The sequence below is a fragment of the Vipera berus genome (assembly GCF_964194415.1).
Source record: "Vipera berus genome assembly, chromosome: 8".
Lineage (NCBI taxonomy): Eukaryota > Metazoa > Chordata > Lepidosauria > Squamata > Viperidae > Vipera > Vipera berus.
This window is the reverse complement of record NC_138211.1, coordinates 2,005,291-2,033,136: the sequence shown is the minus strand read 5'-3', so window position 1 is coordinate 2,033,136 and position 27,846 is coordinate 2,005,291. Positions and strand designations below refer to the sequence as shown.

The 27,846-nt window shown below is 47.0% G+C and overlaps 3 protein-coding genes across 7 annotated transcripts; 1 reads left to right on the top strand and 2 right to left on the bottom strand.

Moving 5' to 3' along the window:
• Positions 1–236: 236 nt before the first annotated feature.
• PTS (6-pyruvoyltetrahydropterin synthase) lies at positions 237–25,576 on the top strand. Of its 5 annotated transcripts, none has more exons than XM_081334161.1 (7): positions 237–341; positions 1,208–1,287; positions 2,300–2,322; positions 2,788–2,844; positions 3,315–3,385; positions 18,774–19,120; positions 25,381–25,576. In XM_081334161.1, exons 1-6 carry the CDS (start codon positions 268–270, stop codon positions 19,081–19,083), a joined length of 615 nt encoding a protein of 204 aa, XP_081190287.1. In that variant the 5' UTR covers positions 237–267; the 3' UTR covers positions 19,084–19,120; positions 25,381–25,576. The 5 variants fall into 5 exon arrangements, with proteins under 5 accessions (XP_081190287.1, XP_081190285.1, XP_081190286.1 ...); XM_081334159.1 differs by lacking the exon at positions 25,381–25,576 and adding an exon at positions 20,376–20,546; XM_081334160.1 differs by lacking the exon at positions 25,381–25,576 and adding an exon at positions 20,376–20,421 and having other exon boundaries at positions 18,774–19,124.
• LOC308671431 (6-pyruvoyl tetrahydrobiopterin synthase-like) lies at positions 8,046–12,257 on the bottom strand (the record flags this gene model as incomplete). Its single annotated transcript, XM_081333606.1, has 6 exons — positions 8,046–8,602; positions 8,801–8,871; positions 9,833–9,889; positions 11,224–11,246; positions 11,493–11,566; positions 12,193–12,257. The coding sequence occupies 6 exons, from the start codon at positions 12,255–12,257 to the stop codon at positions 8,479–8,481; spliced, it is 414 nt and encodes a 137-aa protein (XP_081189732.1). The 3' UTR covers positions 8,046–8,478.
• Positions 23,788–26,977, bottom strand: LOC308671736 (uncharacterized protein; the record flags this gene model as incomplete). Its single annotated transcript, XM_081334158.1, has 4 exons — positions 26,789–26,977; positions 25,464–25,671; positions 24,511–24,569; positions 23,788–24,035 (listed from the first exon to the last, which is right to left on the bottom strand). Exons 1-4 carry the CDS (start codon positions 26,955–26,957, stop codon positions 23,788–23,790), a joined length of 684 nt encoding a protein of 227 aa, XP_081190284.1. The 5' UTR covers positions 26,958–26,977.
• Between the last annotated feature and the right edge of the window lie 869 nt (positions 26,978–27,846).

Genomic DNA, 27,846 nt, shown 5'->3' with positions numbered 1-27,846 from the left:
TGGCCAGCGGTCCGGCCCCTTTGGCAGAGGGTCTCTGCCAGGGCTGGCGAGATGCTGCGGGGGGGGGGCTAAAGGCTCGCTGCAACAGCCCAAGGACGGAGCAGCCACGCCGGCTCCTCCCCCGACTCCCCCCCTCCCGGCTCCTGCCAGCGCTCGGCCCCGCCCTTTCCCAAACCCGGGCAGAGGGGCGGGGCCGAGGCTCCGGGGCATCTCGCTCCTCCCTCCCGCCCCGCGCACGCGCGGTGGCACCCGAGCGGAGCCGTTGCCATGGCGCTGCTGCCTGGCCGCCGGGCCCGGGTCTCGCGCCGCGCGGCCTTCAGCGCCTCCCACCGGCTGCACAGGTGACGGGGGGGGGCGGGGGCGGGGCGGGAAGAAAGGGTTCCTGGGCGCGTGCAGAGCGCCGGGCGCCTCCGGCCGGAGGAGGAAGCGCGCTCCCGGCTCTGCCTCTGCGGTGTGTGTGTGTGTGCGTGTGTGTGGGGGGCGCAAATAGCAAAACGGGCACGGTGCCCCCCGAAGTGTGTGTGGGGGGGCTGTTCTTAGGCATGACTTTGAAGAATTGAGCGCCCCCCCCCCGGCGACCCAGCTCAGCCCTTTGCACCCTTTCAAGGCAGGAGCGGCGCTGCCCACCAAGCACCGGACCCCCCCCACCCCCCCACCCCTCCCAGACCCCCGCAGGCCCAACGTTTGGGGGAGAGGAGGCTGGAAGGGCCCGGGACGCAGTGCTACACCCGGTCCAGATTTCTTTACGGAATTGGAAGGTTGGAAGGGACCTTGGGGGTTATCTAGTCTACCCCCCTGCCGGGACAGGGTCCCTCTGAGCATTCCAGGACAAGGGTTGGCCTACCTGGGGCTGGACCCCCCTCCCCAGTCCCAGGGATGCCCCCCTCCAAGAGGCAGGCTGCCCCCCATTCAGGAGATCCCTCCTTCTCCTGCCTTGGGATCTCCCTGCGGTAGGGATCTGGTCCTGCCTCTGCGAAGCCAGCCTGGCTTCCTCTCCACCTTCTTGGCCCTCTGGGTTGGGGGTCCCGGCTGATGAAGCCCAGCCGGTCTAGTTGGCGAAAGCTGGTGGGCCGGCCAGGGAAGCCGGGGAGGGTGTCCACCCTCTTCAAGGTGCTTCAGACAGTTGCACCCAACGCGACTCCTAGCGCTGCCTTTATTGTTAAGACGACAATTTTAAGAAGAATCTCCTCTTCTGCCTTCTCTGCAGCCCGTCGCTGAGCGATGAAGAAAACCGGAAGCTTTTTGGAAAATGTAACAACCCCAATGGCCACGGCCACAACTATAAAGGTGAGAAGGGATGGCATCCGTCTCTGAAACCAGGAGAAGCCGAGAGGAGGAAGGGAACCTGATGCCCCATCATTCACAGAGTGATGAGCCTTTGGGATGAAAGCTCACCTGCCCAGGGTCCTTCAACCTGTGAAAATTACACTCCTGGGACAGACTTGATGTGTGCATGAGTGTGCACAATTATACATTTTGCACACTCGCAAAAGCCACTATATAGCATAAATTGTTTTCAAAACACTGTTGGTTACAAACTGCATAGCGCGACGTATAAGCATTACCAATTAATTCCAAGTAAAAGTGTTACCTTAACAGTTTTGTTACGTTGGCTAGCTAGTTGATTGACCACTGATTCAATGGCCATTCGAAATTACCATAGTGATAAAAAGGAGATATTCTGGAGAAAGAGAAGTTCCCTTATAGTGGGCTCCATCATGAGCCCAAAAGCCTGGAAGACTAAACCTTTGGTCCCAGTAATGAACTTAGACTGGATCCTGTAGACTTACGACTGATCCTTGTAGTTGCAGACATTGCAACATCCTTGTGGTCGTATGATTGCAGTTTAGGTGCTTTGTGAACAGTTTGCAATTAAGATGTTGCAGCGTCCTGCATTTACATGATTGTGATCGGCAACGTTCAGTGCCAACTTATGACAAGCAAAGTCAATGGGGAAGCCGGCATAGATTGCAAATGTTGATCATGTAACCTCAGGATGATGTGTCTGTGTGGGATCCCACCTAACAATGGCAAACGAGTGCTGCAATTGCTGCATAACTTGGCAAAATCATGTGACACACTAAAACTGTGTCACTTAGCATCAGGAAGCAAGGACTTCCTGTATTCGTTTTCAGATTTGTATTAATGAGGATGAAATACAATGGAAACCAGGAAGCTTTCTTAAACTCCTGGCGGAAGTTATCCATGTGGTGTATTGTTAATATATTTATCTCCTTTGCTAAGTGCAATCAACATCACAATCTGATCTTCCGTTCTTGCTCCTTTTCATTTCTTCTAGTGGAAGTAACTGTGCAAGGAGAGGTAAGCGAAATGTTTTCAGATTCTAAACATTTGTATTTTCTTTCTATTTTTTCCAATAAGCTTATTAAAGATTGTGTTGTGCAAGTGAAATGTATATGTTTATAGAAAGAAAGAAATACATTTTTTTAATTAAAGTGCAGAATAAGAAAACTAAGCACATTGACTTGTGCTTAGATTGTAAGCCGCCCTGAGTCTTCGGAGAAGGGCGGGATATAAATGGGATTAAAAAACAAACAAATAAAAAAGCAAATCAGCCCCTTTGCCTCCAGCAAGTATAATTAATATTAACAACTTAACACTAGCTTTTAAAATACAGCCCACAACCTCTTTATTCCATATCTCATTCCAGTTTCCATCTCTAGACCCTTATCTTTCCTCTATTAAACAGCAAAAAGGTTTTAGAAATAACAACATAAATATTACAAATTATATCTATTATACCCACTCTTTGTATTTCCTTTCTAGATCAATCCTCTTACAGGGATGGTGATCAACCTTACGGATCTCAATGCCTACATAGAGGTAAAGAAGCTCATTTCATCCCAGAGGTTGCCAACAGAGACGAGCCATGCACATGGACTTCATAGGCCGTGACAAGGCAGTCTGGGATCCACTGTGGGAATCGAGGCACACCAGGAAGTGCTGTGTGCAGTTTGATAACTTTAGCTTCTCCCTATGTGTGGGTGGAGGATAAGAAGCAAAGGAATGCTGTAGCCTTCCAAATGAAAGCAAGGGATAGAGTAGAGCATTTTCTTGTCTCCTAAGATCTCACCGCTGGGTGGAGAGGAGGAATTTTTACCCAAGTAGAAAACATTAAAGAGAAGAAGAAGACAGGTTTATTTCATTTCTTTGCAAAAATGGCGGCGGAGCTCTTGACTCATGCCATTGAATATTTATCTGCCACTTAGCCGCGTGAGGCAGTCTCCCAACGAGTCTGATTAATTTCGGAGCGTCTTTCATGGGCCTAAATGCCTAATATCTCTGCCTTGTAGGAAGCCATAATGGAACCTCTTGATCACAAGAATCTGGATAAAGATGTCCCCTACTTTGCAGATGTTGTCAGGTAGGGTGACTCTATTCTGGGCCCTGTGCAGGCCTGTTTTCTAATCCTGAACCTGGGGTGTGAGAGTGCTTTTGAGTTTTTCTTTCTTACAGGACTCTGAATTGCCTAAATTGTTCAGGGAAATTTAATGTTACAGCAGGAGGAAAAAGCATGTAAAGGATTGCTCTAATTTTTTTCCTGGAAGGACTGCTTGCTTGCTCAGGAGATTTGCCAGTGGCAAAGAGGTCTAGAAACTTGGTTTTTCAAAATGGACGTCCTGGACTGTTGGGGAAATCAAGAATGACTGTCTTTCGTTCTACTGGTCCAGACAATCCCAACCTGATAGTCTTTAAGTAGTTTTGTGGCTGGAAGTTAGAATTCCAGGCCAGCACAAACAAGCAACCTCAACACTGTCCCTATGCAGGAATCTGTGAAAGGAAACACCATAGCAGAAGCAGGTTTTTCCTCTGGTGCAGCCACAGAGCAGGAGATAAAAATAACACTAGCAAAGCAGCGTAACTAATTCTCAGGTTTCTCCCCCCCCCCCCAGTACCACTGAAAATGTTGCTGTGTTCATTTGGGACAATCTCCAGAAGTGCCTTCCTGCTGGGACCCTTTATAAAGTCAAAGTGTATGAAACAGAGAAGAACATCGTGGTTTACAAGGGAGAAGGAGCTGCTTCCAAGAAGTGAGATACTTGTGATTGTGCCGTTTGTGCCGCTGTTGTCTGTGAACAACTCAGTCAATCAGTCTTGTCAACCATCCATCCATCCATCCACCAGCGCATTACTGCAGTTGCTAATGTAGATGCTGACCTCTTTGTTAAAGAATCACATCAGTGAGTAGATACGAAGTCATCCAGGTTATAGTTATCCCAAAGATGCTTTTTCAAGTGGTGTCAAGCTTTCCTGCTGCGCAAGCATTCAGTTTGATCCGAGTAAGAAAGATAGCAATTCTTTGTTCGTTACTGTTTGTTCCTGTTTCGAGAGAAAGTCACTGCTTTTTCCACGATGATCAGTGTAAATCCCAGGGCTTATTTGAATACAGTAGGGAGTTTTCCTGGTCCCAAGCAGCTTATTTCCCTTTCCCGAACTATCTTTTTTTTAAAAAAAGAAACTGGAGAGGCTGGGGAGTGAATTTACGGCATAATTAAGCCAATTGCTATAATTAAGCTCATTCCCGTACTCTTATGCAAGTTATGGCTGTTCAGTTGCTAAGTCGTGTCCGACTCTTTGTGACCCCAGGGACCACAGCACGCCGCCCCTCCCCCCTTCCTCCACTGTCTCCTGGAATTTGCCCAAATTCATGTTCATTGTCTCAGTGACATTATCTACCCATTTCATGCTCTGTCGTCCCCTCCTTTTTTGCCTTCCATCTTTCCCAACACCAGGGTCATGTTTTACGCAAGAATGTTAGCTAGAAAGCTCCCACAAACTCAGTAAACATCCCTCAGCAAGTCTTTTTTCAGTTTCATCTTGGGCTGGTCTGCTTGTGTGGCAGTGATTTTACCGCATTTTCAAAAAGGACATTCTCCACTGTGTGATTTTTTTTTTTGGAAGCAGTACAAAGATGTCTGCCCTTGCCTTCTGGATGGTTTTTTATTTTTTACTTCTAATTTAGCCAACAATCCTGGGATTTCCTGGCAGTCTCTCATCAATGTACTAGCCAGGTTCCGATTGATTTGGGGAGGAAGGGGATGCAATGAGTCACCCTCGACCTGACGCGACCCACGTCTGAAGCCTCACACAGCCTTACAGTATTATTGAATATATAAACTCTGCCTAATCAAGTGTCGTACAAACATCATGGATGAATGTGATGCCCACTGAGGTTTAATTGCCTGTGGTCAACTGTCATTAAATGCTGTATTTACAACTGAATTTTGAACTGTTTTCTTACATCCAGGTGACATCCAGGATTTTAGGTTAGTCTTCCTCAACACCCTTCATTCCATTAGCCAATATTTTTTTTATTTTTTTTTAAATCCCATTTATATCCCGCCCTTCTCCGAAGACTCAGGGCGGCTTACAAGCTTAGCAATAGCCTTCATTCTATGTATATGCCTGCTTATTAGGGCTTTCGCCCCCCCCCCAAGTGGCATTATTACAAAGTCAGCTTAATTGCCCCCAACAATCTGGGTCCTCATTTTACCTACCTGGGAAGGATGGAAGGCTGAGTCAACCTTGAGCCTGGTGGGACTCGAACCTGCACTAATTGCAGGCAGCTGGTGTTACTTAAGGAGGCATTAGCCCACTGCTCCACCAAAGGCCGGGGGGATTGTCCTTATTGTGCACGTATTGCTCCATTGTGAAACATTCTGTTTTAAGTGTTAAAACATGAACTTAGGACTTTTAGCCCCAAGTGCTGCTGTTATCGCTGGGACCGTTTTGGCTTTTTCTCTGGTTCCTCCTTCAGGCTGTGGTACTTCTCCAGCTTCTCATCCTCCTCCTTCCTTATGTTGCTGTCAGTTGGCACCACAGCATCTATCACCCCCGCTGTCTTCTGGCCCTCGTCTACTACCACAGTATCTGGTGGGTTGGCCAGTCCCAGCCTGTCTGTCTTGATCTGGGAGTCCGACAGGACCCTAAGCATTCTCTGTGGGGTTCTCGATGTGAGACTTAGGAGAGTCTAAGCCAGGGGTGGGGAACCTTGGCTCTTTTAGGACTTGTGGACTTCAACTCCCAGAATTCCTGAGCCACCCCTGGTCTAAACTCATGCACTGTGCAGGTACCCGTGTTCTCGCTGCCACACCTTCCTCAAAAAGCATCACGGAGGATCATTCTCTCCTATTACACTTGGCAGCTAGAGGGATTCTTTGAGTGGTCAAGCAGCATTGCATGCAGAAGTCCAGTCCTGTCTCTGTTATGGATGGCCTCAGACCAGTCTTGAGATAAACTGTGGTTGTCCTTCTGCCCAAGCTGCTTTTGTGGGGCTGAGGGAATAATTTTCCTCACCAAGAGGATCTGGCCCAAGAAGATGAGTCATATTGCAAACTAGGAAATTGTTAGAATGTTGTTTTATGGGAAGATGAGCAATTCGCTTTGTAAAATAATTTTATTTTATTTTATTTTATTTTTATTAAAGAGTTTTACAAAAACAAAATTTTACAATATATCCCCAAATCCCTCCCACCCCAAACCCGCCCACTTCCCCCCCCACTTCCCAGAGCTAAATACAGGATTATAGTTACAATAATCATAGTCTAACTAAAAATTATGCATCATATACAATTAACCAAATTCATAATGTGCTTTAACACCCCTTTAATATAACTACAAACAACGTGCCAATAACAATATCCCACTAAAATCTACTCATAAGCTAAATGGAACTTTTTAGTGCCATATTTGTTCTGAATATAATTTATCCATCTCCTCCAAACTGAAATATATCTTTCCTGATATATTTCAGTAAAATAATTTTATTGTGTATGCTTTACAAGGGAACAACCCCCCACACACTTCTTTCCATTTAGGCTGAGATGGAACAAAATCTCAATTAGCATGGTACAAAGAAGGAGCTGGTCAGTCCCCTAGCATTGGGCAATGGTTATCAACATGAAAATGAAGGCAGTACATGGGGTGTGTATGTGTGAGCATGGCTCTGTGCATAATAAGGCAGAGCTATGTGGCTAAGCAATGCATTATGGGAATGAACCTGCAGAAATGCTGGGGAAGTGGTCTTTTGGCATTAAGCCCAATAGTCTCCCCCCTTCCTGCCTAGTCTAGAGAAAAGAAGGGACTAGCACTGACATGATAGCAATATTTCAATATTTGAGGGGCTTCCACAAAGAATAGGGGTCATCTTATTTTCCAAAGCACCAGAAGGCAAGACAAGAAACAAAGGATGGAAACTAGTCAAGGAGAGAAACAATTAAGGAGAAACTTCCTAACAGAGGACAATTAACCAGTGGAAAGACTTGGCTTTAGAAATTGTGGGTGCTTCATCCCTGGAGGTTTTTAAGAAGAGATTGGACAGCCACCTGTCTGGAATGGTATAGGATCTCCTGCTTGAGCAGGGGGTTGGACTAGAAGACCTCCAAGGTCCCTTCCAGCTCTGTTCTAATTGACTGACTGACTGCCCAGCTTCTTTGGAATTCAAGCTTCATTGCCCTTTAAATGGTTGGTGTTCAGTTTTGTTTATTCAATAACACTGAGCAAAAAAATCCTCTGGCCCATCAAGCTATTATGCTAATAATCCTGGCATTATAAGACTGCCCAGTTAAATGTGCGGGACAGGCATCTTAAAAGAAGATTCCTTTCAGAACCTTCCAAAGATGAGGGACATTTCACTTCCCCTCGCCCCATGCTTTGTAGCCTGCTAGGTCCAAATGCTCGGCACCCAGCCATCGAGCATGAGACGCATATCTACAGATGCGCCTTAGCAAAAGCAGCTATTGTAGTTCCTTGCAGCAGTTGAGGCTAACCTTGGCGGGGTCTTCTCGGGGTTGCCAGACTGTCAGACAGAAAAGCCTTGATCAGTCACTAATAGACACCTAGAGATAAAGCACATTTACACCCCATTCAAAACAGACAGTGAAAAAGCTGAGAAGGAATAAATAAATAATAAACCTTTATTGTCAAAGTACAACATGTGTACATTGAGATTAGCTGAGCCTCCCCCTGTGCTCTCTCCCCCCAACACACAGTGACAACAAACCCTCCATCCCACCACACCATATGAACCCACTACACCACACACCTGCCTCCCAAGTCAATTCTGCATAAGATTATGTCCCATTTAAAAGCCTAACAGCCCACGGATAAAAGCTATTTTTCAGCCTGTTGGTACGGCTGGCTATATACAAGTCCTATATACAAGGTCACATCATATCCAGCAACTGACTCCTAGATAAGCGGAGATTGACTCCAGACAAACAGAAGGATACCGTAACTACCCAGGAGAAAACCAAACACCTACCCAAACTGGCAGGGTAAGTTACTGTATATAAATGGAGCAAACTCCACACTGCCTTGCACGCATGATGCTACTTAGTCAGGTAATGAAACATCTGCAAGAAAGCCACCAGGCTCGGAGAGCACCAACCAATTTAGAAACAGCCCTGGAAGGAATTCTCACCTGTGCTGCCCGACTTTCATTCGCGAGAGGGGCTTTTAGTTGCCCTTAAAAACAACAAAGTTTCTGTCCGACTCGTAGATCTTCACTTTGTAGAGGCAACCCGCGGGAAGGATTTTTTCCAGGTTGTTCCAGATGTACATGGCTAAATTCTCTGTTGAGCTGTGGAGGAGCAGAAGGATCGAGGAGAAAAGGGAGGTCAGAAGCTATTCTGGAGAAGCGCTTTTAACTCTCGGTTTGCTCGATGTCCCTCCTGTTGCTGTTTGGCCACGGAGATCAGCTCCGTCGTTCCCAAAGATGGCCCCCCGCGGACACGTGAGTGGGTGGCACCTGTTCCGTTTCCTGAGCTCCAGCTCCTACCTTGTAACGTTGGCAAAGTAATCCACGTCCTCGTCCAGGTTCTTGTGATCAAGAGGCTCAGTGATGGCCATCTGAGGACAGAAGCATAAACAGGTGACGTTCTGTTTTCCCCAAGATGGAAATGTTCTATATTCAGAGGCATTGGGGACTGAAAAGGATACCCCTGAGATTAAAAATAAATATATTAGGCCCAGAACATTAACACAGGTAGTCCTCAACCACAGTGGAGCCCAACATTTCTCTTGTTGAGACCTTTGTTAAATGAGTTTTGCCCCATTTTATGACTTTCCTTGCCACAGGTGTTAAGCTGAATCCCTGCAGGTGGTAAGTTAGTAACCTGGTTGTTATGTGAATCTGGCTCGCCCATTGACTTTGCTTGTCAGAAGGTCGCTAAAGGGGATCACGTGACCTTGCCTCACTGTGACCGTCGTAAATACGAACCAGTTACCCAGCGTCTGGATTTTGTTCACATGATCATGGGGATGCTGCAAAAGTTGTAACTGTGAAAATTGGTCCTAAGTCACTTTTTTAGTGCTCTTGTAACTTTGAACGGCCACTAAATGACCTTTTGTAAGTCGAGGACTATCCGTGGATGGGGACAGGAGAAAAACAAAACCCTGGCTGTCGGATTCATGTTTTGCCCATTGATTTCCAAAAAGCCAACTCTTTTTTAAGCCATGTTTTTCCCAGGAAATGAAGTGGATGCTCCTGCAACCCAGGTGAATCGGGCCCCTTCCCCTCCTTTCCCCCCTTAGCAAATGCTTTCCACAGAAGCAGGCTGGCAGGTTTTATTCCCCCCTAGAACCTTTTTAGTGTAGGGTTTAAAGCACCAGGTATGAAAGCGGGCGATCATGAGTTCAAGTCCTGCCCAAGCCCTGAAAGCCGGCTGGCTGACTTTGGGGCCAGTCCCTCTCTTTCAGCCCAACTTACCTCACAGGGCTGTTGTGGGGAAAAACAGGAGGAGGGAGCTGGATTGGATATATTCGCTGACATATTTGTAAAAATAATAAATGCGAGACGCAAATAAAGTACCTCCATGTATTCATTTAGTTTGTAAATGTTCATGAGCATGCCACTGATGGGGTCGATCTGCAGGGGAAAGTTTTTTCCTTTTAACAGAGAGAAAAAGACACACGGGGAAACCAAAATGCACAACAGCCAACTCTACAGGAACCGCACCACATGCAGGGAGGCTAGCCTCTTTGAGAGGCTGGAGCCGCCACACGGGGACTGCATCCCAGCCACGCGGCTGGCCCTGCCTTCTCCCTAACTCTCTTTCCCAAAGATGTCTTTCCACGAGTGTCCCGTTGCCTCTTGAAAAAGCATCTGTGGGATAACTGTAACCTGGATGACTGAAAATCTCCATAGACGTCTAACTCTCTTTCCTTTTTATTCCCGCCTTCCTTGTGCATCTTCAGCTCGGTGGCGCCTGTCAGGTCCTCACTTATATGGGGGGGGGGGGAAGTTCCTTTCTCCCACTTGGGATAGCTTTTTTTTTCTTCCTCTAATGAAAAAGTAGAGGAACCCCTTCAATCCTTCAGACATGCTTCCTCTGCTGTGATGATGATGACGCAAGTGGAATAACTAGTTGGCTAACAAAAAACATACGGTAGAAACATTTGAGTTATTGCAAAAGGTTTCTCAGGGCCAGAGAAGAGCAGTAAAAATGACGAGGGGGGGGGCCTGGAGGCTAAAACGTACAGGAATTGTGTGCGTCTAATCTAGTGAAAAGAAGGACATGGAGGGACATGATAGCACTGTTCCAGTATTCGAGAGGCTCCTACAAAAACGGGATCAAACTATTTTTCATAACACCAAAACACAATAAACGGTGTTTGGAAACTAACCAAGGAGAAAAGCAACCTAGAACTAAGGAGAAATTTCCTTAACGGTGAGAGCAGTCAACAAATGGAATAGCTTGCCTTAAGAAGGGGTGGTTGCTCCATCACCTGAAGGCTTTCAAAAAGAGGCTGGACGGCCATTTGTCTGAAATGATACTGACTCTCCTGCTCGAGCAAGGGGATGGACTAGAAGACCTCCAAGGTCCCCTCTGACTCTATGTTTTTTTCTATGCCACCCCAGGAGCATCCAGAAGAGAGGGCATGGCAGAACCCCTATACTGTAGGCCGCTGCCACGGACCACTGGATGCTGGGTTTTAGAAAAAATAATAATAATGAAAACTTCCTCGGTGCTCAGCATTGGGGGGAGGGGGCGAGATTTCCGATGGCCCAAAAGCTGAAACTGGAAAACTGAATGAAGTGGTGGAAATTCTAATCTGAGACATACAAATGAGAACAGACTTGGAAAAAGGGCTGATCCAAAAGACACCGGAGCCAAACCGATGAAATGGAGCCTTGCCCAGCTCCCCGTTCTTAAGCCTTGCATTCCCACAGGGTGGAGAAATATAAAGATGTTAACTCACCTTCCCACGTATAGTGACCGTCACTGTGTGGCCGAGAAGGAAGAGAAGAGAAAGTACAGTTAAGTCATTAGCTGCAATCCCGCTTCTCTCCCTCAAGGTGGAAGCAAAGGTTGAAGAAACAGGTGATAGCAAGAGATTAACCAAGGAATGGCCACCTTTCCAAGCCTGACTGTCTCCTCCCCGCCAGGGAAACGGATTCAGGGATTCATTCCCCCCCCCCCCCCAAAGCCAAGCTGTCCTCTGCCCTGGTCCTCAACCACACCCAGCACCTTTATAGTTGTGTCCGTGGCTGTGATTGCATTTTCCAAAGGTGATCCTGTTTTCATCTTTGCTCAGATGTTTGCTGAAAGACAGTCGGGTGGAGGAGAAAAGAATAACCATGTTTCAGTAGAGAGAGAGAAGGTATTTTTGCAGGGAGGGATCTCATCCTAGCAGCTGATCCCAAAGCCAAGCCTGCATACCTTTTAAGTACTGGAGATCGTCAGTTTCTGGAAACATAATTGGCTGAATTATCTGAAATTCCACCTCTCCTCCCTGCCAGCCAATTATATTTCCAGGGCTACCGCACATCCATAGATGTACGGTAGCCCTGGCAGGAAGTGGGGGAGAAAGGCAAGGGGAAGCATGGGTTGTAAAGCCCTTTAGCTTTTATGGAGTGAACGGGCACGTGCAGCACGTCTCTGAAGTGTGTGAAGGAGATATTTACACATAAACGGTATAGGATCTCCTGCCGCGGGCAGAGGGTTGGAGAAGAAGACCCTAACTCTTCTATGTTCTCATTAGTTGCCCTTTGATACAAGGTTGGTTGAGGTTTGCCTTTCATCCCTGCAGTGGCTCTTCACCCAGGTCCAGCGTTGGCCAGTTCGGACTGTGGCTGAGCAACCAAGCCCAAAGTAGCCTACCTACTATCTTCTCAAGGTTCAGATTCCCCTTCCCCACACCCTGTGTGGGTCTCTCAGCAACCCTTACCTGTTCAGTTTGTGGGCGGCTGCAAAAGTTGTAGTGCGAGATAGGAAAATGATCTTGTCCTCCATATTCCTTGCAGGAGCCCAGTTTGTAGGAGAAGCTCTGCCCAGGGGCTGGTTAAATAACCCCACCAGCCCTCATGTGACCACATCTGAATGCAAAAAGAACCGGTCTAAGGAGCGTGACCCCCTCCTTATGCCTTCCCCACACCCAGGAGTTAATTCAGCCTATCTCCTTATCTCTGACCGCTAAGCGAGATACAATACTTATCTTAAATTTGGGAATTAGCTAAGGCTCACCAAAGGCAAGGCGAGTTTGGCTGAATTCCCGTTGCATAACAGGCTTGGTTCACCGTGAAGCGTTTGAGATGCCCTGCTTGGCTCAACTTTAGGCTGAAATGTTTGGGAAAGGAGACGGTGCTTGGGTTTCTGGATGAAGTAAAGGGCTTCCTTCTCAAATAGGATCACGCATCTTGGTGCCGTCGGAGTATTCTGAACGTGTACTTGTGCACAAAGAAGACGTTTATTATGCTAGTAATACCAACAGATGAATATGAATGTTTAGATGGGACATTGGATGAGGGTTTTTTTATTATTCTCAACAGGTCTTCATTGCTTTGTATGGAGAGTTTATAAAATCAGCTTTACATTAGATCAGTATATGTGGATTTATTTTCTGTAGTGAGGAAAGGGTTAGGCTATGCAAAATTCTTAATAGTGTTTTGCAGTTTCCTAGGCAACAAGAACATAGGAAAACCAACTGAGTGTTCCTTTTCAAACTTGGAGGGAGGAAAACTACTCTTCAACATTTCTCACTCAGATGAATAGTTTGTCCATATCTCAGGCACCCAGTATTGGACTTGGAAAGAATCCCAGTCCGTAATCTCTCTGGAGAAAGCTTCATCTGGTGAAGAATGCCAGGTGCTACCAGCTGCAGGAAATGCACGGAGGAACCTAGTTAGTTCAAAGAGACTGCTCAATTAGATCCAAGCTAGTTTTGAGTTGGAAAAACCATTCTCCTTTAGTCTAAGGGTTTCTTGTGGTATTGTTAGCAAAATGGCCTAGAAGAAGTGACAGAGAGTATCCTTTAAACCTGAAAGGAATCGGTAGCGATAACAGTAGCACTCAGACTTATGTACCATTTCATCATGCTTCACAGCACTCTCTGGCTGGTTTATAGAGCCACCATATTGCTCCCAACAATTTTACCAATCTCGGAAGGATGAAAGGCTGACTCAACCTGGAGCCGGTCAGGATCGAACTCCTGGCAGTAAGCAGAATTAGCCTGCAATACTGCATTCTAACTCTTGGGCCCACCACGGCTGGAAGAGAACTGGACCGGTCCTACCATTGTGCAGTTTCCTCAAGCAACAGATTGGGGACACCAAGGTGTTGGAGATGGAAATAATGCGCCTTGAAGTTTCAGTTTTGCCTATGGTGACAGGTTGAGAGTCCCTTAGGTTGTCTTTTCCTCAGGCATGGCAAAGTTCATTCTGTCTGTGCTGAAGCTCTGGATCATTGTTGGCCAGACAAGAACATGTGGATAGTGTACAGCAGGCATGTCAAACTTGTGACATCACACGACTTTTTCCCCATTGCCGGCAATGGGGTGGGCGTAGTTTCGGCGTGATGCCTCTGGCCTGTGGGCTGGCAATTTGTCATGCCTGGTCTACAGGGTCAAGCACAGACTTGGTAGCTCGTTTCCGAGACCTCCCCAAACAATCTCCCGAATATTTCCTCCTTCTCTCAATGTGAAGCCTATTTGGCGTTCATGGTGCACAAGATGTCCTCAAGTCCCACTCATGCACCCCTTGGTTCCCAGCTTTGTGACCAACCTGGAAGCACAGCCACATGTTTTTTTTACAAAGGACAATCTCAGCCCCCACTTCTGTTGAAAAACGTAGGTTTGCTGCAGTCAAACGGGCATTTTTACACTTATGGCATAATGATCACTTGGAAAAATAAACTGTGTCATCAGAAAGGGGGGGGGAACTCCCCCCCACTTTCTTGAACTTCGTCTCCTTTTGATCAGGGTTGGCCTTGCGAAGGTCTTTGCGGTCCTGGGAAGACCAGAATCTCTCATTCAGAACGCCTTCAGTCCGACAAAGGACAAATGGATGGAAAATCTGAAGGAATCAGCAGAGATGGGCAAGTGAATTGCTGTAATCAAAGAAAAGGACATGTCCAGCTTTGTATCTGCGTGGGATCTCCTTCTGGACTTCATGATGGAGGCAGGGGAAAAAAATGCAATTATGACTTTGGGATTTGCTGATTAGATTGTTGTTACAGGGATAGCTAGTGGTCTATAGTAAGTATGCGGAAGTAAACAGTCAAAGTGATAATTTGACTGCTTTTATTCTACTGCACTGAAAAGAGTTGGAAGTTAATGCTTTCTTTTCTCCTCCCCCCCTTTCCCCCACACTTCTTTCCCTGTTTTTCCTGCCCTGTTTCCCTATATTTTCATTTTATTTCATAAATATATATTCATACATATAAAGTCCAATGCTGTTTCAGAATCCCTGGGTGACTTACGAGAACAGTGATCATCAGCCGTTCTGGTGTGGTAGGGCTGCCTGGTCCTGGCTAGCGATATGCCGACGACAGGGGTCCCTGCTCAGAACAGGCTCTCCTTTGGGGCAGGACTGAAATGTGAGTTGAGGATGGGTGGGCTTTGGGGGACACATCAAATCCAGCCTGGGAACCACCCCACAGCTCGGAGCACTTTAGGAGAAGGAAGCAAAATTGTGACCAGCCTTTTGGCCCCATCACCTCCCTGTTTTCTGTCTGGGTTGCAAGCAGGGAGCAGGTGGCTCTTGAACGTTTCAGGGAGGACCTCTTTGGGCTCAAGGGTGCCCGTGGAGGCCCATCAAGACCATCACACTCACAACAACATGTTGACCTTTTGTGCGGTCATCAGTTGGGGAGTTCCTCACCACATTGCGGTTTCTATCTTTTCCATCTCAGCCAGTTTTCCGAGGAGAGGAATTCATAATGCTAACCATGATAACCATCTTCAACATCAGCTGGAGGACTAGAATCTGAGAAGAGTTCCAGGTGGGAGATGACCGATTTAAGCTTGCCGGGAGCTCACCTTTACCTCTCCTTTCTCCACAGAGAACAAAGGTCTTTAGAGAGTAGCCAAAGGAGACTGGGAAATAAATGACACAGATGCGTTTGCATTTTTAAGGAACCAAGGAAGGCAGATATCAAAACCATCAGGGACTAGAACTGGAAAGGGAGGTCTGTAGAATAATTGGGAATAATGATTCTGCAAATGGCCAGGATCCGACGATTGGGTCTTCTTTGGCCAGAGAACGTAGAATCTTACAAAATACCCATTGATCTGTTCCAGGGACTTTCCACAAGAATTTCACTGGGGTTGTTTTTTTCCCTGCCCTTGTTACAATTTGAACTTTATTTATTAATCATATTTATATGGCTGCCCATCAGAGAAAATTATTTAGAATACAAGAAATGTCATGAGTGCTAATAAGATTTATGCGGCCGAGGATATGGTGGATTGTGCAGTATTGGACAGCAGGATGGTTAAAAACCTCTTTTTAAAATCTCTGCTCTCTCAAATGCGATGAAGCATTTTGGTTGCCCCTCATAAGTTCTTACTCAGCTCTGGGTATTCAGCTTTTTTTTTAAAGTCCTATAGGTGAATACTTTTTAAAAAGTAGATTGCTTTGTGGCTTTTGAATTCTCATTGTTTAATTTTAAGTGTTTCTGGTTTTTGTTTTTTTTAATTTACTGCAAAACCTCCTAGCTGGGAACACAATAACTTTCCATCCCTGTTTCAAGTTGGTCCTAATCGGGCCTCCAAAATCTGCCTATAAAAATCCCTCCCAGTAGAGAGACTGGGTTGGGGTGGAACATGGGCATCCAGGTGTCGTTCATAGACCCTTCCCATGTAGACACCAGATAAAAAATAGAAGGGCGGATAGAGAGCTCTGTCTTGCCTACCAAGGAAAGTCAAATGCTTGGAAAAGCAGAAGAGCCCACGGTGCTCATGGAGAAAGAAGGACATGCTGGGCAACCAGACTAGTCCCACTCCAAGTCCTGGATGAAGATCTCCCGACCATCAGAGGCGACAGTCCCCCTCAATTCCAAGTTGAAGTTAAAACTGAAGGCACCATTTGCCCAAACACTTGGAAACAGGACCTAAACCCCCCGTTGATTAAAGACTATATAGTGTCTACAGTCATTTTGTGGATGCACACCCAGAATATAAACGCTCAGGTGAAACTACTAGACTTTTGAGCTTGGCTGAAGGCCAACTCGTGAGAGTCCCCATTTCTTCTTCCCAGCTAGGGAGCGTATTGCAAGCCAGCTGAATCCAGCGATGTGTGTTTCTTGGGTTAGGAGTGATTGCTGGGGGGGGGGGTGGGGGGAGAGAAAGAAAAGAGAGAGAGAGAGAGAGATCTTCATGATGGGAGGATGAGCAGTGGAGGGAGGGTGCCTTTGAAGCAGCGTTTGAGCAACACGAGAGAGGGAATTGAGCAAGGAGGAGAAACAGCAAAGGAGGAGAATTGGCAGCTGGCAATCCCCGGGATCTAGTCAGTCTAGGGGCGCTGTGTGTGTTGGTGTTGACCTAGATTTTGCAATACGGCTTAGCTGTTTACCTTTCTGGTCACACTCCCTGTTGTGAGAAAGAGGCGGAATCTCTGGAGGGAAATTCGTTCATTCATTTACTCCTTTGGCTCGAAGGAGTGGGGATCTTCACCCAGCCATGCCTGAAATCGAGCAGTTTCCTCTGGATTAAAAAGCAGCAACGAACCCCCTCCCCATTTCCATCTGGCAGCAGTGAATTTTATATTAGCACAAACTTGCAGTGGTGGAGATGAGCCTTGCTTGAATGCATGCCTTGCAGATTGGGGGAGGGGGCGGGCATCGCCGTTGAGCCTGCACAACCCCTGCCTACCATGGGGCCGCTTTGAAGGAGGCATCTCTGCAGAACTACAAGGAGCAGTTACAAAAAAACAACAACAAAAAGCTGGGAGAATCCCTGTGTATCTTGACATGATTACAGGTCCCGTGTTGAGCTGACTTTGGAGACAGGAAAGGATGGAGGGAATCAGTAGAGGGAGAATTAGAATATAGAACATAGAATAACAGAGTCAGAAGGGACCTTGGAGATCTTCTAGTCCAGGGGTCAGCAACCTGAAACAGTGAAAGAGCCACTCGGAACCGGTTCCCTTACAAAAGGAAAAACTGGGAGCCGCAAAAAATGTGTGCGCATGTGCGTACATGCACGCATGTGCAGAACAGGGTTTGATTGAAGAGTGGAGACAAGGTGAGATATGCACCTACCCTGCATATTTGAATTAATTGGTTGAACTTTTTTAGTCTCACTTTTTTTTGTTTTTGCACTGCACATGGCAGAGGACTGGGAGCCGCAGGAGACGGCTGAAAGAGCCGCATGTGGCTCTGGAGCCGCGGGTTGCAGACCTGTGTTCTAGTCCAACCTCCTGGTCAGGCAGGAAATCCTATACTATTTCAGACAAATGCTTATCCAATCTCCTAAAAATCTTCGGTGATGGAGCACCCACAACTTCTGAAGGCAAGCAGTCCCACTGATTAATTATCCTCACTGTCAGGAAACTTCTCCTTAATTCCAGGTTGCTTCTCTCCTTGATTAGTTTCCATCCGTTGCTTCTTGTCCTGCCTTCCGGTGCTTTGGAGAATAGGGTGACTCTACCTTCTTAGTGGTAGCCCCTGAGATATCGGAACACTGCTATCATGTCAGCCTTAGTCCTTCTTTTCACTAGACTAGATAAAGCCGATTCCTGCAACTCTTCTTTGCATGTTTTAGCCTCCAGCCCCTAATCATTCTTCTTGTTCTTCTCTGCGCTTTTTCTAGAGTCTCAACCTCTTTTTTATATTGTGGTGACCAAAATTGGGACAAGAGCTCACAAACGTGAGATGCGGGAGAAAGAAACTCCTCATAACCCTGCCTCGATTCAGTTGTATATAAATGAGGCCAAGAGAAACTTGGCTAGGTGTTCAAAACTCAGCTATGCTTCCTTGCCCCAGTATAGCACAGATTCCTGAATCCTTGCTCTGCCGGTTCCTTGGCCTTTCCTGGTTTGAAGGGATGGCCTAACCTTGGTAGCCTGCTGAAGTTTCTCTCTGCGTCACCTACGACTAAATGAAATCAAGGCGGGGCTATTTTGACTTTCTTTCTCATTCTTTCCCCTTTCTTAGGACTTATGACTTACTCCTTCCTTGTCCACGTTGCTTCATTCCCGAAACTCTTCTAGACATTATTCTGCTCAAAAACTGAAATTGCTCACTTCGTTGGAACTTTGAGCTTCAAACATACCATCTCTGATTTTGGTCTGTGAGCAGAAAGCCGGGGTGGGCCACACACAATAGAACCACAACTAATGTGGATGCGGCTTAAACTCAGCTTGTGTTCACCAGCACCTTCTCTTGCTTGGGTAAACCAATGGGAGCTTACTGTCCATCTTCTCCTTAAGAGAAAACAAATCAATAAGCCAATTCCCTTGAAGGGACGGTGTGTACAAAGACTAATTGGTTGTTGTTAACCTTGCTTCTTGTCATTTCTTTTGTGTCATTAAGCATGCAGTTCATTTGTGGGCCCACTGAGAAATTGAGTTTATTCTGGAGGCGGATCCCGGCATGTTGTGCAAATGCAGCCATGCTTAAAGCAGAAAGACCGATGCGCCTTCTCCCACAGACTCCACCACATCGACAAGACCTCCATCCACACCGTTGCCTCTCTGAACTGCTGTTGGCCTCATCATCTCCCCTCCCCAAATTCTGCTCCAAAGGAAGTTGCTGGAATTGTGTCCCCTTGATGTCAAGCGGCGGGAAGCAGCCACCCCTTCTTTTACAAGAGCCCTCCTGGGTCTGCCCACCCTTGAGCTGATGCACCCAGACTAGGATGGTTTGCTTCATGAAGACTGGTTGGTAATGTTTCTTTCCAGAATGGGGGGTGGTGGGGGTGGTGCTTCTGCTTTGCACTCGGCAAGATCTGGATTGGCAGCAGATCTTGAAGGACGAGGGGGCAGAGGAGTCTGGAAGGGCCAAACCACTCACCAACCATGTGAAGCCAAGCAGGAGGTGGGATGACCCACCTGGAGAAGCCATCTCTGAGTCATCTGGCAAACCCTTCCAGGTTCTTGCCTTCTCTGCCCTTTAGGCACTCTTTGCCGTCTCAGATACACAACCCCCCTGGCTAACTGGATTCGGTGCCTCCATTCTTGTTGTGTGCCCCAAGCTGAGAACTCAGCCCTCTTAGGGCTTTCCATAATTCATGCCTGAATGTTATAAATAGAAAAGGAAGGATTTAAACATTTATGTCTTGCTTTCTGGGAAAAAGTCCCATTCACGAGAGCTCACACACGGAGAAATATAAATCAGGGGGGGAAAAGAGAAGAGCTGGGGAGGAAAGGAGCAGCATTAGCGCTAACGCAGGATCCTAAAACTGCAGTGAAAAGAAGGGCAGGCTGGTGCAAACCTCACCACTGATGTCCTTTGCAGGCTTTCTTTGGGACCAGGTGTTTCTTCTGGGGTTAGTGTCAGTTTCATTGCGATTTTGAAAAGTGGCTTCTTCAATTCTAGCGCCTGCAGACATTTATCTAGCAAAGTGCCAACGACAAAACATGGCAGGAAAAACAGGCACGCTCCTGTTTTGTTATCTTGGCTGCTGCACATTTGGGTTCTTCATGCTGGGGTGCTTGAAAAATCCACCATTGTTTATGTTCAGTTCACTGGCGGGTGACTAATTGGAGCCAGCTGACTACAGCGAAGGCCTCCCAAATTAAACACGGGTGTTTCAGACAAAATGAAATGATATTATGGGGCAAGTCAGCTGCTGCTGTTCTGGCAGGGATCTTTCAGCGGAAGGAGTAAATTTGGCTCCCCAATGAGATGCGTCTGACTTGCTTTTCACCCAGTTTAGAACAAAACAGCCTGGTCCAATCAGGAGTCTTTCTGGCATGTTGAAAGGCATTTCCCAGAATTCCCCAGCCCGCATGGCCAAAGGGGATTGAAGGATTATGGGAAATAAGCTCTAGCACAGTGTTTTTCAGACTTGGCCACTCTAAAGGTTTCTACGAAAATTAGAAGCCAACCATCAAGCATCTCCTCTAAACTCTACCTTTGTTGTTTCCAAGTGTATTTTTCAGCCTATTTGCAAACCTTATCAATGTTTTGCAGAGTGGACCTTCGACAACCGTCAAAAAGGAACAAAGACAAATCTGAGCCAGTGAACAATTTCAAAATTAGACTAGGAGCAAAAAAGAGAAAACGTTTCTCATTTCATTCAAAGACTCTCGGAATCCCGAAGTCTTTGTTTACTTAAAGTTTTATTAAAAGTTTTAAAAACTTGATTGGACAAATGTGTGGGTGAGGTGATTGACCGTTTGTGGGAAGGGGTTATTGTTAGGCTTTGTGGCAGGAGATGGTCAAAGGTGGGAGTCCCTTAGTCTGGAAAGAGGCTTTGGAACCACTTAAAGATTAACTTCAATGTGCAGCCAAGTACATCAGTTGCTACAAAGGAAGTGGCTTGTCATTTGCAAAAGCTGGGGAATTCTGGGACCTCTAAAAGTGGCCAACTTTGAGAAGCCCTGATCTAAAGCATGCTGGTTTCAATGCTGGTGCTGTCCAAATCAAGGCAGTTGCTTCAAAGAAAACAATGCACAGGACGGGAGAATTAGGGGTCCTCGGTGCTGTCTGAGCTTGGTGGTTTTGCTGCAGATGTTTCGCTACCCAACTAGGTAACATCATCAGTCCTAGAAGTGGGGAGGATTTGCACTTATATTCTAGTGGTTTGTCCTGTCACTGATGGCTGGGTGACAGGTTATTTGGCCGGGCTGTTTACTGTTGACTTGTTTGGCAGCTTCTTGACTGGGGAATTGGTTATTTGATGGTTGGTCTGATGTTAATCTTGGAGTTAATCTATGTTCATCTAGGGTGTTGATTGCTGGTGGACAGATGCCTTGGTCTTTTTGTTCCCTTTTTGGCTTGTTGAGTGTCTCTTTTGCATGGTATATATTGATATTGTTTATGTTTATATGTCTATGGATGGCTAAACGGTCAGAGTGCTAGGCTTTTAGAAATTCCCCAGCGGTTTTGGACTTGGTTTCGTCTAGGGATGGTCCTAGTTACCCATGGTCAAAACTATGATTAAGTGTGTCCAGAGGTTGTGAAATTAAAGCCTTTTCATCATGTCTTCTGACTGGTAGTTGGCGTTCATGGGTGCGTTCTGCTAGTTTTCTGCCTGTTTGTTCTACATCAGGGGTAGGCAACCTTGGCTCTTTTATGACTCATGGACTTCAACTCCCAGAATTCCCGAGCCAGCCGGCTCAGGAATTCTGGGAGTTGAAGTCCACGAGTCATAAAAGAGCCAAGGTTGCCTACCCCTGTTCTCCGTAGTGGCTGTTGCAGTCATTGCACAGTATATTGTAGGGACACAGAGTGGGATAATTAAAATGAACTATACCAGGGTTCACTTAGAGAAGCAGAAAAGCCCCTTTGTGTTCTGGAGCAGAACCAGGGGCTGCCTGTTCATTGATGAGCTGCTGAAATGAAAGCAAGGGCATTTGGGGTTAATTTGCATCCAACAGGTCGTTGCGGCATGGAAGCCTTCATTAAAATGGATCCCGTGTTCTGCCGGGCAATAAAATGCGGTTGTTATTCAGCAAGATTAGATGCATGTCAACAATGAGTGGGTGGGCCAGGCTGGGTGTTCTGGCTGAAACTGGCTTGCAGAGTCATTAGCAAAAAAGCAGGGAGCAGCCTCAGGGGGAGAGAAGCCATTGAAGGGCCATTTCTGTGCATTTGAATGGAGACATGACTCAAATGGGGGTGTGTGGAATCTGGTAGTTCTGATTGTTGTTTTTTTCCCCATGACCTCGAGAAATTTACAAGGTGGGTGAAATCAGACTTTTCTAACCAACTGGTTTGGTCGGACTTTTGGAACCAGGTGTGTTCTCCAGGTATGCATGTTTGGGTTACAATTTTCCTAAATCAGAGGATGGCTCATGTAGGCCAACACAGTCGGAGATCTTCAGGTTGGAACAAGGCCTAGGTCAGGGTTTTCCAACCTTAGCTATTGTAAACTCTGTGGATTTCAACTCCCAGAATTCCCCAGCCAGCCGTGCTTGCTGGGGAATTCTGGGAGTTGAAGTCCACACATCTTAAGAGTTGCAAAGTTGAGAAACATTGCACCGGATTGTGGATGAGATGAGAACTTAAGCTTAGAAGGACCCAACGCTCAGCTAGAAAAGGCCCCAAGTTCTGGCTAACCATCTGTCTCCAATGCTGCCTGGGGAATTCTGGCAGTTGAAGTCCACACATCTTTGAGTTGCCACAGCTGAGAAACTCTGGCTTACAGACTGAAAGTGGTCATACCATCACTTCCCCACCACAAGACACCACAGTCGCACCGGATCCTATGAATATATTTTTATTGGCTTTTGAAAGCACAGTGGAGTTTCAAAATACGTTTCCCAAAGATACAGTATGTACAGGGAAAAAAAAATCAGTAAACACAGAGAACTTTTGGAAGTCCAACATCTCCCTACTAAAAATTCGGACTTTGATTTTTCCGAAATCTTTCTTCTTTTCCGTTTCTTCTTACTGCCTCCAAATTTAATTTTTCTCAAGGCAGTTAGTTCTTCGGACACATAGTAGTAATAGTAGCAGCAGCAGCTCCCAAGTTATTTTTGGAGAAAAGGAAAGACTTTTTTTTCTTTTTAACACAGGAGAATACCTTACCAGCAGGGGATTTAAATAGCAGAAGGTGTAAAAAAAGGGAATCTTTCCAGTCTCGCAGTTGTGAACGCTCTGCAGTCCAGATGGTTGGTCAGACCACAGATGAAAAGAGGCAATTTAGCCTGAGAACTTTTCAAATCTGTATTTCGGTTGGCAGTCAAGCACAGCCATTCTGGAGAAGCTTTTGGGCGGTTGTGCGGTCAGATTGGCCCGTTACGAATGCTTTGGTCAGCAGCTTTGCAGCACTTTGGGAGAATAATGTCAATTCCAGTTTGTGACAGTGATTTCACCCATTTAATCTGATTATCTGGGCTTCGGTGCCCTCGTGTGGCCCCCACATCAAACCCTGGAATTCTTCTTGCTATGGAGAGTGGAAACACTCTTTGCAAGAGGAAGCTCTTGGGGGGGGGGTGTCTACTTTTTAAAGAGTATTTTTGCCTAGATGTTAGTAATATCCATTTAAAATAACAGTTGCATCTTAGCACTTTTGGACCCAGAACGGTCTTACTGTTAGGTAAATTGACAGTCCGCCTCAGGTAGCTGAATTGGGGCAGCAATTGGTTGACCTTTTAGTTTATTGCTATGTCTTGAAGTCATAGAGAGGACCACCGCAACTGAGGCTGGATTTCCCCCCTAATTACTCTACTGTGGGACGATTTCTCTTTGGATTGAGGCAGGACAGATGCTGAAACGGTTCTGGAATCAGCCGCCGAGTTCAAGATTGGGAGGGGGATAGGAAAGGAAGGGGATTTTGCAGGAGAGAGATTTGGTTCCCAAGAAAACCAGTCCATCAGTTCTCAAATTCTGGTTGTAGGCAAGAACGGAAGGGTGCTCCTAATACCTGGGGCGGAGCTTAGGCTAGGAGCTTGTATCCCAGAGAGACGGAAAGAAGCTGCAGGATGGCGAGAAGGAGCGAGCTGGCCTGGGTCCCAGAGACTGAACTGTGGGGACCTTTGGTGGATTGGTGGGAAGATGCCACGTTATGGTGGAATGTGGTGGCGTTGAGGTGGCGGTGGCCATCAGAAGGGTTGCTCAGCAGAGTTGGCTTGTGGGTGCTGCTGGTTGGCCGGGAGACGGAGGAGGACATTGAGCTGACCACCTCTGGAAGGAAAAATGGAAGAAGGATTAGCCGAGTCCTTTTGCCGGTGGAGAAACGGGGAGGCCTACGGTAGTTCCTGTGATGCCAACCCAAACATCTTTAGAAACCTCCCAGCGCTTCACGAGGGATGGCAGGTTGAGGTGAGATGGAAGCTCTACCTGGTTTTTAGGTGCTCTGGAGCTTCCGTTGCACAATTGCTCCAGCCACCTTGACTGTTTTGATGGTCCCCTAAAAATGCACCTGTCTCACCAACTTTCTTGGGGAAGGACAGCCACACAGCACAAATTTTGTCTACTCTCCTGACCTCTCTAGAGTTTGAGGCAGGATGCGGCTCACAACTGGCGTCCTGGATGGCCTGCTGCCGCTGAATTTCATTCTAGCTTTGCTCAGTGCTTTGAATCGCCCCCAAACCAAACCGTCATTGCAAATATCCACATTTTCCCCAAGCCGTTTTTCCCAGGAACTTGCTGAAATTACCTTTTTCCAGGGTCCTGGTCTGCATCAGGGTGGTTCCATTGGCAAAGGTGACAAAGGCTCTGTTTGGAAACAGACAGGCAGAAAAGGACATGATTGAGAAAAAGGAGAGAAGCTGGATCTGTAGAAAGTCAATCCTTATTTCTTTTTGCAGAGAATTTAAGCAAGCAAGAAGCCCTGTTTAATTTCAATTTCCAATCTGTGCTTCCGATCATGGTACCAGAATGTGGCAAAATGGTTTAGGAGAGCAAGCTTGATCCTAATCAATGTTTGGCTATTTGTAGGATTCATACAAGACATTTCCTGGTGATCAGAGCCACTGCATAGAGATGCTGATTGATCATGAGAAAAATGAAATAATTCCATAGCTGGCAGGTGGTATAAGCTGGTCTTGGATGGATGGATGGGTGGGTGGGTGGGTAGATGGAAGGAAGGAGAGATATAGGAATGAGGAAGAGGAGGAGGGGAAGGAAGGAAGGAAGGAAGGAAGGAAGGAAGGAAGGAAGGAAGGAAGGAAGGAAGGAAGGGTTCACCATCCCTACTAGGGATCTGGATGGAAAACACCAGGTAGATTATTTGCGATGCTGATGACCAAAATGGCCAGCCCTGTGAAGCTTTGAAGAAAAGTCTGAAGAGTCTGAAGTATCTGTCTTCAGCTTCTGCTCTTGTAAGATATACTTCCCTGCTAGGTGGAAGTTTTATTACTTAGCACTTGGGGATGAAAAATCGGTCTCCGTGTTTTAACGTTGACCCTTGGGATTTCCATCTTTCAGTCAAACTTTCCTCACAGGATTATGGCACAGATAAAAACAATAATAATTGTGTGCGTGTGTCTGTGTGCCTGCATTTGTGTGAATCCCGACTCTTTTAAAGGCAGAGCAGCTGAGGGGCTGAAGCCTACGTTGCCAGCTGCCTGGAGGGATTCCTCTCCTCGCCATCCATCCGGGGGACCTCACCTTATTTCTGCCGACCCAACGTTGAGGTTGCTGGAGGAAATCCAGCGTACCCGGACGCCGGACCCCGAGACGTTTTTCTGCAGGACGCTCTCGTAGGGGCTGCAGCGGACCAGCAAGTTCTCCTCTTCCCACAGCCCCCCATCGTTGTGCTCTGGAGCCACAATTTGTAAGATCACCGAAGAGGCCTTCTCTGCCCCAGTGATCGATACTGCCAAGGAAAGGAGGAAACAGAAGGGATGTTTATTTGGGGGGAGAAGCAAATGCGCCTTGGTGTGCGTGTGTGGGGGGGAGAGGAGGCTGAGATGCCGGAGGAAAATTCCAGGCCTCTAAAGAACCCAACCTGGGCTTGGATTCCCAGCGTTGCTGTCTGTGGGCTGCCTCTGACTCACCAGGTGGGGCCCATCCCGGTTGCGTTTCGACTGAATGCGGCTGACATTAAAGAGCGAGTTGCGAAAAACATTAAAGAGCGAGTTGCGAAATGGGGAAAACACCCATGTGAACCCAGAACAGGCTGAATGTTTTGTAGCCGGCCTCGGTGTTCAGTCCTGCAAAAGGGGTATAAGCCAGCCCATCTGCCTCGATGATTCGGAAACCTTCCTCCCATTATTATCCCTATGTTACCGCTCTCTTCTGAAGGAGAAAGTTGCCTTGGAATTGATACAACATTGAATTGGCCTCTCCAGTGATTATTTTTTTTTGCCAAGGAAAACCTAGAGACCTTGCTAGACCAGGTGCTGTTCTTCTTTACCTCCAGAAACCGGCAATGTCGGTCACCTGTATTTTCTCCATTTACAAATAACATTGTTGGAGAGCCATTGCTAAGAGCGATCCTCTCCTATTCCCCATTTAATGTTCCTGACAGTTAGAACAACTAACCAGTGGAACAGCTGGCCTCCAGAAGTTGTGGGTGCTCCATCCCCGGCAGCTTTTAAGAAAAGATTGGCCAGCCCTTTGTCTGGAATGGTAAGGCGGGGGTCTCCTGCATGAGGAGGGGGTTGGGCTAGTAGACCTCCAAGGCCCCCTCTAAATCTATTATTCTATTAATGGCAATGCCTTTGGGAAGACACCTTGTGATTTCCTTCCCCTCTGTTGTCGAGTCACTGCATGCCTCAAACTCCACCTGGGGCACCCTAAATTCTGGAAAGATTCTTTTTTTTTAAAAAAAACCGGAACGATTCTTCTATTCATTCTCTGGGCAGTTGCTGGAACCAGAAGGTAAATATTAATCCAGGGAGCTGAAATGTGGCGGGAGAACTTTTGCGCACCCGAGAACAAAGCCAAGACAGGTAGAGCATCCTCCAGGCAAGTCGTGAATATCCACATACCTGTATAGATGTCATTAGGGGCATAAGTGCCAGGCTCCACGTCCAGCCGGAAGGAGCCTCGTGGCACCGTCTTCCTGATCACCTCACAAGGGGGCTGTTGGAAGTAAGCCGGCGAAACCATCAGGGCCCCCAGGAGGAAGAGCGGCATGGTGAGCTTGAGCCAAGCCATCTTCCAGGTCTTCTTCTTTTTCCTCCTCTGTTCCTCTGGGATTCACCTGGTCTGCACTGGAGATCTCTGGCAGGCGGGCCACCAGCCAAGCTCTTATATGCTCTGGAGGTTGCACATTCCTTCCCGCTCACACCCTCCCCGGTGGGAGGTTTCAGATGGTGACACATTGGGGTGCTCTTCCTGCTGGACTGCTGCTGAACAAAACTCACATGACCTATGAGAGTGTGGGACCCCAAGCCGGGGGGTGGGGAGGTGATGAGGACTGAGATTGCCTCGCAGGCAGGCGTGGTCTTTCTTTGGAGAGGAGAAGAGCAGCTGTCTCTCTTGTCCTCCAAGAGTTTCTATTTTGCTTTCCGTATCGTATCTGGGTCTTCATCTGCAGAGGGGAAAGATCTATAGATGGATCGGGAATCCAGCCCTTCCTTGCCTCTCTCTCTCCAGGAAAGTGGAGAATATTCGCCAAGGAACGTAGCCAGAGGGTGTCCAAAGAGGAGAGCCTGGCAGCCAAAAATCTGGAGGAATTCCGTAGAAGCAACCCCCCTCCCCCCCAGTGCACACATTTTATGGAAAGGCAACCCACCCTGCCCTTGCCAGGTACAGGCAAAGTTCACTGCCTTGGGGGCTTCGAGTCTTACCCCTCCCTCAAGCGAAAGGCAAGCAGCATTTCTTCAGGTAGAGATTCCATCATTCGGAAGGCTTCCCTTTCAGGCATGCTAAAGACACACATACCGATCATTATTGGGGGAAGAAAATAGACTCATGCATGATAAGGAGCCCTAAAGCCTCAAATGCCTTGAATCAGGCAATTCCAATAAAATAATCTGGGTTAAAAGGCAACTAGACAATAGGCGAATGTGTCATTGTGCAAGAAGTTATTTGCACAGCAAAC

What these genes read in the sequence shown, in the direction of transcription:
- PTS (XM_081334161.1), top strand. Translation starts at nt 268, where the DNA reads ATGGCGCTGCTGCCTGGCCGCCGGGCCCGGGTCTCGCGCCGCGCGGCC. An exon ending in CCACGGCCACAACTATAAAG is followed by an intron (nt 1,288 to 2,299) that starts GTGAGAAGGGAT and finishes CATTTCTTCTAG; the next exon opens with TGGAAGTAACTGTGCAAGGA. An exon ending in AAGTAACTGTGCAAGGAGAG is followed by an intron (nt 2,323 to 2,787) that starts GTAAGCGAAATG and finishes TTTCCTTTCTAG; the next exon opens with ATCAATCCTCTTACAGGGAT.